Source organism: Ambystoma mexicanum, chromosome 2p, assembly GCF_040938575.1.
Source record: "Ambystoma mexicanum isolate Mex_15411 chromosome 2p, UKY_AmexF1_1, whole genome shotgun sequence".
In the NCBI taxonomy this organism is placed as follows: domain Eukaryota; kingdom Metazoa; phylum Chordata; class Amphibia; order Caudata; family Ambystomatidae; genus Ambystoma; species Ambystoma mexicanum.
The window spans coordinates 1,202,300,469-1,202,319,953 of NC_090923.1; the positions used below are offsets into that span (position 1 = coordinate 1,202,300,469).

General features: G+C 45.8%; 1 protein-coding gene across 1 annotated transcript in view; it reads left to right on the top strand.

Annotated features, from left to right (window-relative positions):
- Positions 1-1,310: 1,310 nt before the first annotated feature.
- MECP2 (methyl-CpG binding protein 2) overlaps positions 1,311-19,485 on the top strand; it is a 472,523-nt gene continuing 454,348 nt past the window's right edge. The window contains exon 1 of the mRNA XM_069645433.1: positions 1,311-1,361. Within this exon, the coding sequence (XP_069501534.1) occupies positions 1,330-1,361 (32 nt within the window). The 5' untranslated portion in view covers positions 1,311-1,329. The remainder of the gene's footprint in view (positions 1,362-19,485) is intronic.

A 19,485-nucleotide genomic window follows, 5' to 3' on the forward strand; every position in this document is an offset into this window, starting at 1 on the left:
TTCTGGTAGTAAGGGTCCTCCCTCTTAGCCCTTATTCTACTTCGGTGGGTTCCACATTGATTGTGTTTTGTGGGGAAGGAGTGCAGTTGAAGTTGGATGTGTCTTTGCTGACACGGGTTTGGTTTTGTTGTCCAATGTGTTGGAGGCACAGTTAGAGAGTGTATTCTTGGGGTGCCATATAGGTTATGCTTGTCCCATGGTTCTATTGCTAAGCATTTCGTTAGTATCATTTAATTGGATGTGTTGAGGGTGATAGTGAGCTCCAGGTGGCAGTTTTCTTGTCGTCAGTGGAGTCTGGTTAGTTGGTGCATTTACATGCTGCCCACACGTGTACGTAGGGGATTGTGTTAGTTATAGTTTTAGTTGAATTCCTTATTGTTTAAGAAATGTAAGGAAGGCAAGGTGTTGTAATGTGTATCTGAGTGTGGTGACATCACTTTTTGATGGAATGTAGTGATGTCAGTGTGTGGAGTGTTGGTGATGTTATGCTCTGAATACTGGTTCTAGGATTTACAGTTGAAACCTTAAGCTGGAATAAATGGACGTGCCGGTGTCTTCCTGGCATGTACATAAGTAATAAACCTACTAATAACTTACCTGCTGGTCCGGGTGCTGCTTAAATTACCAAGTTATTACAGATTGCATTGGGTTCTCATTATTTTAGCCGGGAGACACTAAAAAATAGCCTGATTTTTCAATAAAAAATCTGGAGTCTCCCGCCTAAATCCAGAGGGTTGGCATGTATGTAGGTGCCATTTAAGAATGTGAGACCCTAAAAATCTCTTAGGCCGCCATCACTCACATCAACCATAGGCCAATGCGATAAAGCAAGTCCGATCGGGACGGGAAAAGCCTGCCGTGTCCACTTGCTATATGATATTGGCCTAAGCTTGATGTTTTGTCAAGGGTGTGGGGATTCGCTAACTTGATCGCGCTTGCCTCTTGTGACGAGCATGTCCACCTTAGAAGTGGGTCACCGACCGTCATAAGAATTCTGTGCTGGTCAATCGTGGCTTGACAACGTGTGCTGATCAATTCGTTTATATAGCACGTACCGCAGGCGCAACCTGTGGCTCCAGCGTTTCTCCCAAATTGCCACTTGCTGTCACTACAGTACACTGGACTTGGACAATAAGCCCTCATCTTTAAAGTGCGTGCTTTTCAGTTTTCATTGGGGATATTTTTTTTCTTCGTTAAGCGCCTCCTTGGCACGGTGTAGCCACGCACGCGCGAGGTGCCCGTTCCCGCCCTCGCCGCTGTGGTCGCGCGCCTCCGCCTCCCACCCTCCCCTGCCGCTCTTCTTCAGTTCCTGTGGTAGCCGTTTTGAAAATGGCCGCCGCGCCGAACGGAGAAGAGCGACTGTGAGTGGGGGAACGAAAAAAAAAATATTTTTTGGGTTTCTGTTCGCCAGTCTTTGTACATTCTTCTCGTAGAACAACTTTTTTTAAATAAAAAACCTTGAAATGCCTTAATAAGGTGGGAGGCTTGGGAAACGCTTTAATTGCACAGGAGAGGTTGGGCTTAATTAACGAAAGGGTGCTATGAATGTTGGAGCATGATTGATTGATTGGCCTCCTGTTGTTTCTCTGGTCTACTACGGGGGTGGCTGTGGTATTTCCCCAGTGCGTCATTGCAAACACCCACCCATCGGGGAAAAGCCGGCAACCCGCGGCCCGCAGCAACCCACACGCACTTGTTATTGAAGGGAAGCCTGCGGCTAATGACATATCACAGCCCGATCCAAAGGGAGGCCTATGGTTTTATGTCACCCAGCAGTCTTCTTCTGACTAAAATGTGTTTAATGTATACAGATTTATATGTATGTAGAAGAGATGCAACTGTCACGTCTTTAAAAACGTACCGCTAGAGAAAAGTGAACTGTCACGAGCTTCATTTAGGGTCTGACACTTTAAAAACAAATGGTCCAAGGGCAAATTCGTGCCAATTCTCAGTCGTTTGGAAGTCATAAAGAGTGCTTTTTGTGCTAACATAGATGTTAAGATGTAACCTGTAAAGCTGTCCTTCACATAAAACGCTGTGAAATAGATATGTTGCATACATACATTAACCCACGTCGGTAAAGCATGGGTAGGGAGTTTGTAAAAATCCACCTTGAACGTTTGGCATATCCCTCTAATATTTCCACACATTAAAAACCCTTCACATTTTACGTGTCATTTGCCACACTTCGACATTTCTACAAATGTTACCACCCAACATTTCCTTATGTCAAACTTGTCTGCGGGTTTCCTACCCCCTATGGTTCCATATCTAGGCTCCCAACATTTCCGTAGGTGTCAGCCCAGGTCTCACACCTCTTCATAACATCCCCAGTTAGTTATTATAGCATTTCCTCGTTTCTTTTCTCTCAGATTATGTGCAGTCTCGGATACACATTATTATGTGTTATTTATATAGCACTTTCGCCAAAGCCTTTACAGAGAACATATTTACATACAATATCACCCACATGAAGTAGTTCTGATTTATCTACTCCGAAGGATGAAAAGCTGAGTTGGCCCTGCAAGGATTTGAACCTTCCACCTGTATATCACATACAAGATTGCAGCAGCAAGCACTCACCTCAGTGAGCTATTTTACCTTCACCAGCACCATTCTACTCTGCATCCACCGCAAAATCTTTCCCTGTGACTATCCACTCGAGTATTTCCACATGTGTTTTAACAGTTTAAAAAAAAAAAGTTTATTGGTTGAATTTCGTTTTTGATGCGTACGCATCTTTTACAAAATTACATCTCAGTTCGATTTCGATCTCAATCAATGCATTTCATTACATACAATTTACACAAAATTTAAAAACCAAATAATTACAAATATATACATTATTCACAACTAACAAAGATAAAGAAAATAAAAAAATAACAATTATATATACAAATACCTAATAAAATAACAATTTTCTTCGAAACAATTAATAATGCAAAAGTTAATATTTTCATTGAGACATATCATGAATAAGCAAATCAGCAACAATTCTTATAATCTCTAAGTCTCTGAATGCATAGATATAGCTACCTCGATGATTTTCACTAAACGTAGTCGCAACAATTATTGAGTTGCATGAGCCCCACATACAACGTGTCCAAATTAGTTTTCTTCCATATTCAGTGTGAGTAAAGGTAAAGGAAGCAATATTTTTTAATCTCTCTGCTTCAAAAAATGTACATGCAAGGAAAAGGTGTTTTAAGGTTTCTATAGATCCAGCCTTTTTACAAAATCTACAAGTGGGATCATAGAGATGATTAAAATTACTAAACCAATGTTTCGTTCTCGCTTTCGTATGAAGTAGATCTAAACGAAAGTGCATGTATAATGTCCGGGTTTCAACACTGGGACAGAGCACGAGATATTGTAAACGTGGCAATTGTTTGTGTCTGAATAGCGCATATTCTGTAAAAGATGGATAATATGATATTTGAAAGCAGGTTGCTGCCCAGTCGTTCAAAAGTAGAGGTTTATGGGCTGTGCTTAGTTTAAACTGCAAATCCTCAGAGAGAATATTGATACCAGATAAAATGATGAGTATGCGCTTGTGAAAACGTGCAATCGACGCAGGGTAGGATTCCCTCAACATGATCAGAAAGTCTTCATAAAGCAAATTTTCAAGAGGAAGACGCATCTTTGCATATATCTTCAAAATACACCAACTATGTCGCGCTGTGTTTTAACAGTGCTTAATTTGTAAAATAAGGGCTAGGGCCCAAATATTTTCTGGCATGCCTCTGACACCTGGGTGCACAGCTCCCCGTCCACTGTTGACACCACCAACAGCTGCTCCCTACAGTGTCAATATACTTGGGATTAAAGCTGCAATTCCCAGCTGTTCTTTTTTGGTAATGGGTGCACTGACTATGGCGTATGTTAAATGTACAGATACCAATCGGTATAACATACTGGTTGTGTTTCAAAGTAAAATACATGTTTAAGGGTTTCTTTAAACACATCATTGTTAGGATTTGGCTCAGATTCTATCTGTGGCAAATGGAACACATTGACCATCTATGTACAGAAAAAAGAGCAAACGTGTTGGTATGGTACAAAGATGGACAAATGCAGGCAAAATGATTATTGAACGGATGAACCTGTCTGTAAAACACTGCTGCCAAATATCTTATATAGGTTGGCACTTGTGAGAGGCACTCCTTCGAAAGGGACCTTTTATCTTACCTTTCCCCTGTGCTGGGGCTACTGGCTGGTAACTGGCATGTTGTCAACCTGATGCTGCTTTGGCAGTTACACTGGTTATTACAGTAGAGAAGTTGCCCCAATGCCATCCAGAATGACTGTAGCAGTATCTGGGCATGGACAGCATGAGTGCCCAGCATTGTCACCTTCCAATTTATTGTTATCCATGAAAATGGATAACTAAATCCTGCTCTGCACACCTAGGTCATCAGGTTCATGAACAACAATGGGTCATCCCAGGATGCAGAGACCCTGGCTAATGCGCACTGTTGTTGCTTATTACGTGACAACATTTGACAGTTAAAATAATAAAGTTGCCAAAATACTACAACATAATCAAACTGAGACTGACACAATAAGTGGTGGGGCTCTGAAATAAGTGCCAAGGCCGAGCCCTGGCAAATACCCCCACAAACGAGGCACTGGTTTTGGAACACTTGGTTGTAATATTGGTTGATATTGGGATTTTGGGTTATAATGGGCATGTTCAGTCACTACGAGGTCTGAGTTATGTAACATCTGCGCTTCATGGTTATTTGTACTGATGTCCATATGCTATATATTTACTGCTGTAAATACTGTTTATTTGCTGGATGTCTAATATGTTCACGCGTATGTCCATTGAAACATTTCAACATATCCATCCCCTTTGACAATTCCACATACCTAACTCTACAAACCTTTCCACATGTCTATCCTTTCAAACCTTTGCACCTACCTGTACCTTTAAACCATTCCACACGTCCTTGAATCCTTTTCAAGCATTTATCCCTTCCAATATTTGTGCACGCCTATCCCTGAAACATGTTCTCAAGTCTATCGGTTGCTTAGTCCTTAGTGTTTTCACAATTCATATTTCTTCACGTCACCTTCCCTTGATAGGTTTGCATATCCATCTCCTGAAATCTTTACACATGATTAGCACCTTACACCTGCATTCAAAATTACATGTGCCAATCATTTAATACATGTTTTCATTGCACATATCCCTTTCATATTTATCATACTGCCAAACCTACATACCCTGCCTGCGCCTCTCAGTTGAAACAGATGAATATCCACTTCTGGGCAAAAGTATTCCCTTATCTATTATCGAAAATCCTTTGAAGACCTACCCGTGGAAAAAAACTGGAGATTTGGATAGAAATGGGATGTTGTTGTGCATACAGGTTTCGGTTGTATTGTAGTTTCTGGACAGAGGAATAAGTAATACATTCATCATGTCTTTAAAAAGTGGTAACAGCAGCTCTTTCACTAACCAAAATTGCGTATTATCTGTTGTCATTATGCAACAATGATATACATTTAGAGAGCAAGATAGTTGATCAATACGCGTTGCAGGTGGTTGGTGGCACCCTTTAACAGTGTCTAGCAAATGATGCAAATATTACTGAACACCAGTGCTGGAAATGGAAGTACATGTATTCTGGGAACCCTCTCCTCCTCGGAGTTTGGCGAGGGGCGTGTCCCCAGGCCATGTCACATCTCATCATGGAACCCAAGCCTGACGAATTTGCATGAAAGCAAAGAGCATTTTGTGGGCATAAAAGTGCCCATAACTTTAACTCTGAAACACGTCTGTGATAGTGCTTAGTAAGAAACCCTTTTGAGCGAGTAATGGAAGTTAGGCTCTGCTCTATTTAATAGTCACAGTACTCAACAAAATGTGAGGGTTTGTCTTTTCTGCATCCAATCTCGGAGCATGCATGGACGTTTCCTGGGCTAGACTTTGGGAAAGAATAGAGCGCTGGCAAGACACACTTTTGCTGCTGAACAACATAAATACTTAGATGATGGTAATATAGATAACAATTCAAGGGAAGGCAACTTAGTCCTTCTTTGATGTTGTGTGTTTTTAAAAAGTTAAATGTAGCAATGAGCCAGTTTTATGTTCACCTGCAAAACCGAAAAAAACATTACGTATGTAGCATTTTGATCAGCATTTACTGGAAACTTTCCTTCTCAAATGTGCGCTGTCAGTAGCATCTAGTTGTCTTGGTAATTGGTAATTGTAAAATGGAAAGTTCCTCGTGCCAAACCTCCCCACTCCCCTGCGCCACATAATTTCTGTTGTTCACTGGGTGAATTGAGACACTTATCGATTTGGCTTATTTTGAAAGTCTCTTTTTTATGGAATCAGTTATGAGCAATCAGCTGCAGTCATCGTTCATTGTCTCTTTCGAAAGGCCAATACTTTTTCGTGCCACTAGATTGTCATGATGTATTTGTTTTCGTCATATCCATCATCAGCCTTATTCCCTATGCTTAGAAGCTAGTGTTAAAGGAGCAACATCATCTAACCCTGTTTTCAATACCTTATACATTTAGTAAGTGTGTTCATAGTGCATGGGTAAATTGGAAGTGTACAGTACATTTAGGATTTGAGCACTGCGATTTTAAACAATGGAGAAAAAACTGCAGTCATTCACATAAATCCTTTTGAAGCATAAAATGGAGTAAATGGACGCATACGTGGAGGCTGTTAGTACAAATGAAAATATAATGACAACCTAGAATATCTGTTTTACAATCTTATCTATAGGGCGTTGGAAACTTGATATTAGCATCTTCATTTGTTGCTAATAACGTAGTGTATTATGTGACACATTTTGTAAGCACAATTGCCATGCAGCATAACATTTTTTTAATGTACACGCGTTACATTGGAATTCTTGCATCACCCTTTGAATCTCAAGTCCTACTTGCAAACTCCAACGTATCATATTTTTTATACCAAAGGAAGAAATGCTATTTGAAAGCCTCTGTCTTAACCTGCTAATAGTTGCTGGCTCATTGGTGAGGCAAGACTTAGTTGTATGTTTCGCAGGCACCATGTTTGCGAATTACCCACCCTGCTCCATTGAAAGTATTTAACGTTTGCACATTGTTTTTCAGACACATGCTTGTAAACTGTCATCGCTTCCAACAGGGCCACTGAAAATGTAGCGTCCCCAGCAATTTTGTATGCTCAGTATAATACTTTGTCTAAATACATTATTTTGACCAGGATTGTGTACACTATTAATGATTACTTATTCAGAAACTTAAAGATCCTGTCTCTAGTTTCTCAGTTATGTTGCACTATTTATTACACTTGTCGCATGGAGTGGAAAATTGTCTCAGATATCGAGGCTTCACTATCAAACAACCCAGTGCGTGGGCCATCTATATTTAATCGCATCACACTGCTCTGCTAATATAGAATAAATACACTGTTATGTTACGTTATCCTGTGTTATGGCATGTAGGCTCCTTAATTTATAAACCATCTTTTTATAGTGATACATAAATCACTACACATACTACATTTCACGTTTTCAGATAATATTTTACAGCTGCTGGCCATAAAGATATAGTAACCAACTTTCACTGACTTATTCTGGTTCCTTTATTGGGGAGAGGAGATTGTACATTCCAAAAATATCTTAATAAATGGAAGTTGTCTATTAGTGATTGAAATTTGGCACCCATGTAAGATCTTAAACAATATGGAGTGTGTTAACTTAGAAACAGCATATTAGTGGACAAAACTGCCAGATGCATGTAATGTTCTTCTTGATCAAGCCTTGCTCATATAACATAGATCATGGAAGCAAAACTGACGAGACTGCAGATGTTAAAGCCTGCCTGCAAAGATCGAATGTACAGTGCACAGTCATGTAGTTAGACAACTGTTGAAATAGTGCATTCAGTATGACTTATCTGTTGTGATTTTCCAACAATGGTATACATTTAGAGAACGAGATAGTTGATCAAAAGACGTTGCAGGTGCCTAGCTTTTTAACAGTCACTAGCGAATGATGCAAATATCACTGAGGAACAGTGTTGGAAAACAATTTACTCTGTGAACCCTCTCCTCCTTGGCGGCGGGGCCGGGGCATGTGTGGGGGGCGGCCGCAGGCCAGGTCACATATCTTCGGGGAACAATAATCTGGCAAATTTGCATAAAAGGAAAGAGCATTTTGGGAGCATAAGAATGCTAACAATTTTAAATGTGAAATATGTCTATGATAGTGGTTGGTTAAACACCCTTTTGAGCGAGTAATGAAGTTAAACTCTGCTCTTCTTTTGGCCACAGAACTCACCTAACAAAACAAATCTGTAAATTGCTGGTCAGATATACCAATTTAGACAGCAATTAAAGACTATGTGAGGCTTTGGCTGTTTCTGCATGAAGTCTCCCGTGCGTCAGAGCTCATCTTTGGAACAGATATGCTTGTTTCCTGGGCTAGGATTTGAGACAGAGCATTGGTCCGGCAAGACAAACTTTGCCGGAGCTCTGCTCTGTCTTTTTCTGGCACCTTCCTGCTGAACAACAGAAATACTTGGATAATGGAAACAGATACAAATTCAAGGGAAGACAACTTGATCCTTCTTTGATGAAGTGTGTTTCAAGCATCTGTGCTGTACTGAGTGATACCATATATATTTTTTTAACGTATTGATACATTGGCAGGCCCCCCAGCATTCAAGCCTTTAAAAGGTTTAAGCTAACATTGAGCAGGTTTTATATTCATCTACAAAACCGAGAAAAAAAAACATATTGATGGCTCCCCTCCGCCACCTCTGCTTCTTCTCTCATATCAGGCTGTCTGGCCGCAATTCAGGAATAGTGTGCTGCCAATCATCTCTGCCTTAATGCCAATAAGACTGAGATCCTCATCATTGGGACACCTGCTCCCTCCTTTCCTCTTTCTCTGGCCGTCCACTCTGGGTCCTCTTCCTGCTCCTTCATGTGAGGCTAAGAACCTTGGTGTCATCTTCGACTCCACCCTCTCCTTCTCTCCTCACATCTCTTGACGTCTCTAAGAAGTCAAACTATCAGCTACACCTCCTCAGAGCTATTCTTCCTTTTCTCACTTTCCCCCAGAAGCTCACTGTCTCCAGAGCTCTGGTCCTCTCTAGTCTGGACTATTGCAACAGCCTCTTTCTAAATAATCCTGCCTTTACTCTTCGATCTATACAACTTATCCAGAACAGGACTGCAACCCTTATCCTTGGCCTCAAGCCCAGGGATCGTATCTCTCCAGCTCTGAAATCTCTTCACTGACTCCTTGTGGCTCCAATGATCAACTTCAAGGCCCTCTGCGTTGTCGCAAGACTTTCTGGGGCCTGGGACCGCTCTACCTCCAACTTTCTCTTTCAAAACATCTTCCTTCAGCTCTCCGCTCATCCACCTCCAACTCTCTGAGGGTCAGACGCTTCTCCAAGCATAGAGTTGGGGGCAGATCTATCTCCTTGACTGGGTCTTCCCTCTGGAGTAGCCTCCCTGCCTCTATCAAACTTGACCAGAACCACCTCCGGTTCCAGAAGCAACTCAAGACCTTTCTTTTCGCTTCCGCTTTTCTCTCTTCCTCTCCCCTGCTGATGCACCTAACTGCTCTGCGCACTGGCCACCTGGTCAACCTCTGAACTCGGGCCCAGGCTCCTGCATGTCCAGTTGCCCTTGCACTGCCTCTGGGCTCCCCAGCACTTAAGGGCCTGTATCTGCAACCCTACAGTCCCTTCTCTCTGCACTTATGAGCCACCCGCTGGCTGCACTTGTGAGTTAACTGCACCCCCCCCTTTCCCTCCGCCCTTGCACTTCTCCCCTTCCCTCTTCCCCGCACTTGTGCGATCTGAATGACACAAGGCCTAGTAAGATCGTTATGTTGTCCTCCCTGGTCTCCCCCTCCTTGTTTTTTTGCCCATAGAAACACTTGTGTACAGCGTGTTATAAAGGCCACATCATATCATATCGTATGTAGCATTTTGATAAGCATTTTCGGACCTAGGAATATTGTTTGCTGAGACAAGATCGTTCCCATTGAGGCTCAATGGGTGGCTTGTGGGCAATTTGCTTTACGCGGACGATCTCATCCTAATTGACCAAACACCCATGGGCTTTAACAACAGCAAAATAAGCTGCAGGAGTACGTCGAAGTAAATAAGTTTAGGATTAATGGCCCTAAAACGAAAATCTTAATCCGGGAGCCCGTTGCTGGGAGGAAAAAATCTAGACCAGTATGGCATTTAAACAGGGAACAAATAGAGGTGACTGCCTCCTTCGCGTACTTGGGGATTCTGAGGAATATTAGCTTAAGTGATGGCTCCAGGATTGCTCAACTAAAAACGAGGGGAACGCATTTGGAATCACAAGCACACATTTAAAAAAAAAGATTTGGGAACTTTTCTTTGATTCCAGTGATCAAATTCTATAAGGCCAAGGCGATAAAGTGATAGCTATTGCCACCTATGGCACAGAGGTATTCCTGGCAACGGGCCGTGTATGTTGGAGGGCAGGTTTTGGCGGAGAGTGTTGGACCTGCCGTGGTGCACACCAATGCCTGCCATCAGGTACGATCTGGGACTAATGTCCCTGTGCGCAACGATGGAGTGGAAAACTCTTTCCCTTTACAGAAAGTGTAGAATGGATGACCCAGCTCGTGGGTTTAAGATCTTGAAAGAGGCACTAGACGCTATTCTAAATGCCTGGACACTAGCATATGTTAAAATGGTGAAGGAGATGGGATTTCATGAACCAGATTTGTTGAGTAATCCTGGCGCGATCAAGATCAAGCTATGGAGGAAAGACTGGGTGAACACAATATCAGCAAGGGACAAGTATAGGACCTACTGCAATTTCAGGGTGGAATGCAGACACCAGAATTCCATCCAGAGGTATCTTAGACTGTTTCCATGTAGTTCAACTCGATCCATATTTCTGAGGTCTAGGCTAAACCTACTCCCCACAAAAGAGATTTTGTTAAACCAGAAACAATGGCAGGAATCAGATGTTAATTGCAGATTTAGTAAAGAACCAGACACTGAAAAATCGTTGTACCACCCGACGCTATGTTGCCAGGGTCTGACCGAGAAAAGAATGTTATACTTGGGCAAAATTCTTAACGGCTTGACCTCGCTAACCCCAAATGAATGGTGGAATAAGCTCATCAGCGGAGAAAGTGTGAGCCTGACCATCACCCTGATTAGATATATGGATGATATTTTCCAGGGACTGGTCAAGTGAGACTAAGTGAACCTTTAGGGTGCGCAAGACAGGGCAGCCAATAATGTCTTTATCCCAGGTGTTCTGATTTAATTCATGGGCTGGTTTTCATTTGACTCTGGCAGATGTAGCATGGAACAGCGATGCTCTGCCCGGAGCAAGAAATGACATTTTATGTCATATATGAATGTGAAGGATTCTTTGTAGGTTTTTTGTTCTTCTTATTTTGCTGTTTTAATTTTTTTGTATTTTAAGTGAAGGATTTCTTGTAAGCCAAACACTAAAAGAAATAATAATAAAAAATAAATAATAATAAGCGTTTTCTGGAAACTAACATTCTCTAATTTGTTCTGTCAGTAGCATCTAGTTGTCTTGGTAATTGGTAATTGTAAAATCGAGAGCTCCTCGTGCCCACAACAACCATAATTTCTGTTGTCCACTTGGTCAAATTGAGACACTGATCGATTTTGAAGGTCTCCTTTTTTAATGGAATCAGTTATGAACAATCCGTGGAAGTCATTGTTCATTAGCATGTGAACCCCAACTTCCCCAGGGATGACGTTTGATGGAAGTTTTTGAAATATTGAGACATCATCATTGACAAAATGCAACGTCTAATCATAAATATCTAGTTTTTAGCCTTGAATGAACAGATGTGTGTCAGGTACAATGTGTGAAAAGTTATTGGGCCTCATTATAAGTCTGGCGGTAATCAGGCGCAATTTCCGCCAATTGAAAATAGTGTTACCACCAGGTCCTACAGTGGTATTAGCGCCGCATCACAACCTGGCGTGAACTCGCACCCGACTCTGGCGATAACGGTATTAGCGCCTGCCGGAAATTGCACCAAAATAAGGGTTACTGCCGAAACAACAGCGCTAATAGCACTACCGCCGGTGACCCTGGCATTATTAGCCTCGGCGGAAATGATGTCACCTCCGGAACAGGAAGCATTGCAGTGGCCATTTTGAAAAACACAATCCATCAAATATCTCCACTTCCTGCAGCCATCCCGACCTGGAAACAAGTCAGAATGTTTCATGAGAGGTTCAGATGCAAGGTGGACGAAAATCGACTAAGAAAACCAAAGTTTAGTGAGGTGGAGCTGGTGGCCCAGATTGGTGAGGTTGTTGCTCACACTTTTTTTAAAAAATTTATTTATTGGCATTTCAGATAACAACACAAACAACACACAGCTCTTCCCCTCTTCCACCCCTCCCACCCCCCCCGGTATGCATGTGAAGGTAGCCTTAGAGAACTTAAAGGGTAAGTCAGACCACAAAACCGTTGCTATGCAGATAATCCATCCAGCTTGTCCTGCACACCAGTGGAAATGTAGCGTCCAAATTGTACAGTCCGTTTTTCCGGTTTCAGGGATCAAGTGGAGACCCAACCTCAGAATCAAGCACCATGGGAGACCCCTGTGCAACAGGAGACACAGAATCTTCCCTCCCCAACTGACTGAGAAGATACATTAAATACGCATCCCACATCTGACTGCTACTCTGATGATTTCTTCGTAGCACTCCCCAACGCACCTCCATATCATTACAGTACAGTATGTCCCCTGACCATTGTTCAACCGTCGGGCTCCGTCTTCGCCCCCTCACCATGGCCACTCGGCGTTTAGCCAAAATCAAGAGGAGACCCACCAATTTCCTAGTCTCCCTGGGTATCTGTTCCGTATATCCAAACAGGGCCACTACAGGGTCTGGCGCCAGTCGCTGCCCTACAATGTCCCCGATTAGCCCAAGCACCTTTTGCCAAAAGTGCACCAACTCCACACACTCCCCGGCCACATGTTGAAAACCCGCCATCCCCTGACCACACCGGAGGCAGGCCCCCGACCTCTGAGGAAAGTAGCGCTGTAACTGAGCTGGGGAATAGTAACCCTAATGCAAACATTTGAAGTGGATCAGCTTATAGTTCGAATTAACCACCCCTTTCTTGGACATCATACAACAGTGCGCTCGTGCGTGATTTTAACTATAATGTCCTCCATATTCTACCAATGCCTGAAGCCTGCTCTGTGCAGCGGATCCTTGCTGTTAAGGAATATTTGTTGCTGGATTTAAAGCACCTTTTGTGCTTTTCCTGATGATCTTGGGGTCCCGCATCGCCATTCCAAGATGGCCGACCCGCAGGCACTGGAGTGCTTGGGCTGCTCTCTGCTGCTACTTTGCCCTGATTGGGCTATGCTTTCTATGACCTGGCCTATGGGAAAGCGGGCAGGCTTGACCGGCCCTCCCTCCAAGGCCCACTCCTAAGGCCCTGTCTACCACTGTCCACCACGGTACGCCGCACCGTCGCCCCCCATTGGTCGCCTGTGTAGCGTGTGTCTCCCCCTTCGCCCCCCTTGGGTGCCCGTGTAGCGTGTGTCTCCCCTTGCCCCCCCTTGGTCGCCCGTGTAGCGTGTGTCTCCCCTTGCCCCCCCCCTTGGTCGCCCGTGTAGCGTGTGTCTCCCCCTGCCCCCCCTTGGTCGCCCGTGTAGCGTGTGTCTCCCCCAGGCCCCCCCCCCTTGGTCGCCTATGTAGCGTTTGCCTCCAGCATTACCAGCATACATAATTAGTCACCTGCATTACCTGTTGCTGCCACCCCTCAAGACTGGGTTCACTCTCATGTCTTATGCCACCGATTCTTTCACCGCATTACCTGCTGCTGCCACCCTCAAGACTGGGTTCGCTCTCATGTCTCATGCCACCTAATTAGTCACCTGCATAACCTGTTGTTGCCACCCTTCAAGACGGGGTTGGCTCTCATGTCTTATGCCACCGATTTTGTCACCCACATTACCTATGGTTGCCACCCTTCAAGATGGGTTTGGCTCTCATGTCTTATGCCACTGATTTTGTCACCCGCATTACCTGTTGTTGCCACCCATTCAAGGTGGGGCTGGCTCTCATGTTTTATGCTACCATTTTCTGACCTCTTGCACTTATGTAACTAAGTAAGTATTCCTAACAGCGCCACGATGCCCGAGGGCAGCTTGTGCGCTTTATAAATGCAAATAAATAAATAAATAAGACATCATCTGGTATTTCCTGCTCTAAGGACCTTTCCCACAACCCCTTTGAGGATAGCCCAACACTAGACCTGCCCCTCAACGCCAATCCATACAGTTCGGAGAGTATATGCCTCCCTATGTGCCCCCCCTATTACCTTATCAAGCACCACGGCCACCTCAGGTGGTTCAGGAAAGGTTGGAAACAATTGCTGTAGCGTTACCCTAAGTCTATAATACAAAAACACATCTAGTGCCGACAGGGCTCCCCTTTCCTTCAGTTGATCGATAGAGACAAACATCCCATCAGGGAACAGCTCTCCCCATGTAGTGATACCAAACAGCTTCAGCATAGCCACATAACCCTCCTCACTGGTCAGGGGAATCCCAGGGACAAACAGTGGTGGGAGTGTCAGTGAATAGAGAAGACCCCCGCTCGGAGCTCTCTCCAATATCGCCCAGGCCCAGCATGTCAGCCCCACCAAATTCCGAGGGTTCTGGGAGCAGCTCGGGGCCGTTAGAATGACCAACCTCAACAATGCTGGGGACGCGATTGATCTCTCTATCTCCATGTGTCTATGTTCCGCTGCCATTCCGTACCACTACCGAAGATAGCTGGCCTGTGCCACTTTATAATATAACTCAAAATCCGGAAGTGCCAACCCTCCCTCACGAACTGGTGCCGTAAGCTTCTCCCAGGAGACCCGAGCCTTCTTGCCCACCCATATGAACTGCAACACTGATGACCGGAGGTCCCGAAAATATTTCTGGGGTACTTTTATAGGCACGTTCAGAAACACATACAGAAATTTGGGGAGAATAGTCATTTTAACCACCGAGATCCTACCGTATAGGTTAAGCGGGAGCGAGGTCCAGCTCGCCATCGCTCGTTTGGCTGAATCCAGAGCTTCCACATAGTTCCTAGTATTTACCACCCTCTCTTCCCTTGCCACCGTGACCCCCAAATATCGAGTACTGTGCAGATCCCACTGGAATTCCCAGTTATCCCGAAAGTGGGACACCCCCCCCCGTCAATGGGAAAAAAACCGACTTACTGGTGTTTCTATGCTGCCCTGAGAGTTCGCCAAAGCGCCGTAGATCCGACATAATCGGGTCTAGATTAGCTTCAGGATGACGGATGAACAGGACCATATCGTCCGCGTATAACGATGTAATCACCTTATGAGCTGAACCCCGTGTTGCAGATGAAACTCCCGAGACCACTCCGCCCAAGGCTCTATCGCCAGTGCGAAGAGCAAAGGGGATAGTGGGCAGCCCTGACGTGTTCCCCGCTCAAGCGGTAGTACCCTGGTGTTCCGCCCATTCACCCTCACCCTGGCTACCGGATCAGTATACAAAAGTGACACCAGGGATATAAAGAACCTACCCAGACCTAGCCTTTGTAAAACAGTAAATAGAAACGGCCATTTAACAGAATCAAATGCCTTGGCGGCATCTAACAGAACTGCCACCACCGGGTCCTCCGCCGGCAGCGCCGACATCAGGCTAAACATCCTCTGCAACCCGAAAAGAGTTCGACAGACCTGGAATGAATCCCGCCTGGTCCGCCCTCACCAAAGCGGGCATCAGCGGCACTAACCGTCTCGCTATAACTTTCGCCAAGATCTTATTATCAAGATTGATAAGCGAAATTGGGCGATATGAGGAACAGTCCCCCTCTGGCTTCCCGGGCTTCAAAAGTACGACCACTACGGTTTCCCTAAGTGTGTCTGGTAAGCGCCCCATAGATATAGCCTCCTGGTACATCAATAACAAGCGTGGTGCCAACCTCTCTGCATAGCACTTATAGAATTCAGCTGTGAAGCCATCAGGGCCTGGAGATTTCCCGCCCGGTAGAGATTTAATAGCGTCCACCACCTCCTCTAGTGTCACAGGCCTATTCAGCCCCTCCCTCTGCTCCTCTGTGCACCAATATAACCCCACCTCATCGAGAAACGCCCCTAAATCCACTTGTGTCGCCTTTAATTGTGATGAGTACAGGTGGCTATAGAATTCCTCGAATTCATGTGCAATGCCCTCGTCGTCATAATGATCAACTCCGTTCCCATCCATGATCACTGTCACCCTATTATCCCGCCCGCTCAATCGAGTTAGCTTAGCAAGTGACCGTCCCGGGGCTTGTCCCTCACCATATATCCGGGGAGCTACGCTATCCCACATATATTTAATCTCCCTCTGCGCTAGTGTCTGATACTCCTGCAGTTTCCGCTTGATGGCACCCTGCTGAGCCCGATCCGGAATGGGAGCCTCCTCTTGTAACACCCGTATTTCCTCCTCTGTATCAGCCAAAACTTTCCGCAGCCCTTTCAGTATCCCCACCTCCTTAGCTATACATTCACCCCTAATCACACACTTAAATCCCTCCCACAGGACACCACCAGATGACACCGATCCATCATTGACCTCAAAGTATGCATCTATGGCCTTCGTCAGTTCCTCCTTAAAGAGCTTATCCGTAAGCACTTCACTTTTAAACCTCCAAGGAGGCCTCATCTTATCCTGACCCTCCAAACGGATCGACAACAAAACTGGAGCATGGTCCGATAAAGTGCGGGCCAGAATACCCACCCCAGCGGATCGACCCATAATTGCCCCTGACACTAGGAAATAATCTAGTCGAGCCGCCGAGCTATGTGGTGCAGAGTTATGTGTGAATTGGCTCACTACAGGGTTCCTCACCCTCCAGATGTCTTCAATATCCCACACTGGGCACATACCTCGTAGTTTAATGGAAGTCCTATTGCTTGAGCGCACTGAGCTCCCCACCCTATCCAGGGATGTGTCCAATACAGAATTAAAGTCCCCAGCTCAGATGATTTCCCCCTCGGGAAGCTTCCCCAATTGCCGCTCTATCCAGTCCAGAGGCTCTGTGGTATCCTGCTTAGGTCCATAATAACATATCATTGTATATAATCTCCCCTGGATAACTCCCTGCACTATCAAGACCCTGCCCTCTGAATCTTTCACCACCCTGACCAACCGAAACCCCACCGACATATGCACCAGGATACTAACACCTCTAGAATAGGAGGAATAAGAAGAGAAATATCTATGGCATCCGCAGTTTTGACCAAACTTAGATTCAGATTCCGGTGTCAAATGAGTCTCCTGAAGGAAGGCCACCCCAATTCTATGACGTTCCAGATATTGCAAAACTTTCCGACATTTGGGCAAACTGTTAAGACCCCTGACATTCCAGGTCATGAAATGTACTGTCGCCATCTGCAGATGATGAACCACACACTCCCCCTGCTCCGACAAACCCCACAGGCCTCCAAGCTCCCAGTGCGCACCATTGGTCCTCCCTGTCCCCCCTCCCACCTCCCCATTCTACCGACAACCTCCCAACTCGTCAGTGGTCGCTCCCTGAAACCCCCACCCCACCCCCCCACAACGAAAGTCCCTCCCCCACCCACGCTGGAACCCCCAACATCCGCCAACACTTTCATAAACAGCTTGCGCTCAGGGGGCAACTACGAGCCCAACCCTCCTTCGCACCCCCACAGGATAGGTGTCTCTGCTCTTGGAACCAACATGAACTGCCTAAAGCGGCAGCGACACCATGTTTCTTCCATGCTAAAGGATGTTAGGCCTCCCCCCTCCGCGACCCAGGAGACCTCAGCAACATGTCAAGAAAAGAGGAGGCCTACTCCGGAGACTGAAAAAACAATGACTTCCCTTCATGAACTACCCGTAGCTTGGCAGGGAATAACATCGCATACTGCAGGCCTTTGTCCCTCAGCCGTTTCTTAACTTCCATAAAGGATTTCCTGGCAGCCTGCACTTTATCAGAAAAGTCCGGGAAAAACTTAATCACATTCCCCTTATAAGACAAAGTACCCTTCTCTCTAGCCTTCCGGAGTGCCACATCCCTATCTCTGTAGTTCAATAGTCGGGCAATCAGCGGTCGAGGTGGAGCTCCCGGGATCGGTCTTTGGCCGCTGGGGATCCTATGTGCCCTCTCCACAACACAGAGCGGGGAGAAGCCATCTGAGCCCAAGGTTTCCCACAGGATTTCCTCTACCTGTGCTTCCATGTCTCTCTGACCTGTCGACTCAGACAAGCCGACAATCCGTATATTTTTCTGGCGGGATCTTGATTCGAGATCGTCCTGCTTCTCCAGAAGCTCTCTCAGGGCTTTCCTGACTTCCGACATTTCTCCAGAGACCGCCGTTGCAACACCCTCCACCCCCGATAGGCGCCCCTCCGCCTCATCCAGCCTCTCTCCATGCTTATCCAACCTGACCTGCATGTGGTCCACTTTGCAAGTCAGGGTATTCAGCTTGCCATCCAAAGATTGTATCCCGGACTGTAGCTGTTATAACATAGCCTTAATGTCCTGAAAGGCAGCCACCGGATCCGGCTTGGGCCCCATGCCCGACGTCTGTACCATCACGCCCGCTGAACTACCACTCTTGGCCTGTGTAGGCATTTCAAAATTCAATTTGGACTGCTGTTTAACCCCTTTCCCCGGCTTGGTCATGGCTGGCATTGAAACTGGGGCGCAGCAGTGCTATGCAGGGTGCAATAGCCAAGGCCACTGGCTTCCCGTCCCCTGAACCAGGGGCCCAGGGGCCCAGTAGGAGTCCTGTACCGGGTAGGGGAACAATCACCAAGAACCCCCAGAATCCGTCTCTCTCAGAGAAAAATGACCACAGATTACTCCCGACAAAGTTTTGCCCAACTCCAAACCATCCGGCTGGGATCTCTCCGCCTAGCAGCACAGCATCACAACTGCCACCGCATGCAGCCCAGCACTGCACCGTGGATCCCTTACAGTCCCAAGCCCAGCAGTAGCCAAGTTGTCAAGAGCCAAAAATGTATGGCGAGGAGAATATTCCCGAACAAACATCAGTTTAGAGAGCGTTTCGTGAGTGGGCCGTATGTTCCCCCTGCCGTGTGCGCACATAAGATGGCCTCCAGCAGGCCAACCATGGAAAAGACAGCTTGAGGCACCCAGCAGCACTGTGCAGCACTATTCAAGCAGGTCTCGTAAGAATCCAGTTGGTGCACAACACCGTCCTCAGGGCAGATACCAAATACCCTAAGTGTAGGTCCTCCTGGGAGCCGGTGGGTCCAGCAAGATCACCTCACAGTGCCCCTGTCCCTTCCCACAGGACCAGCCTCCAAACCCTCTATTTACGGGTCTGCCGTTGCACGTAGCCACCAATCCACCAGAGTCCTTACGGCATATGGGCCGCCGCTGTAGAAAGTGCCGCCCGCTGTAGGCGAGAAAGCCGGCTCTCCACTGCCGTTGTTCGTCGGGGCC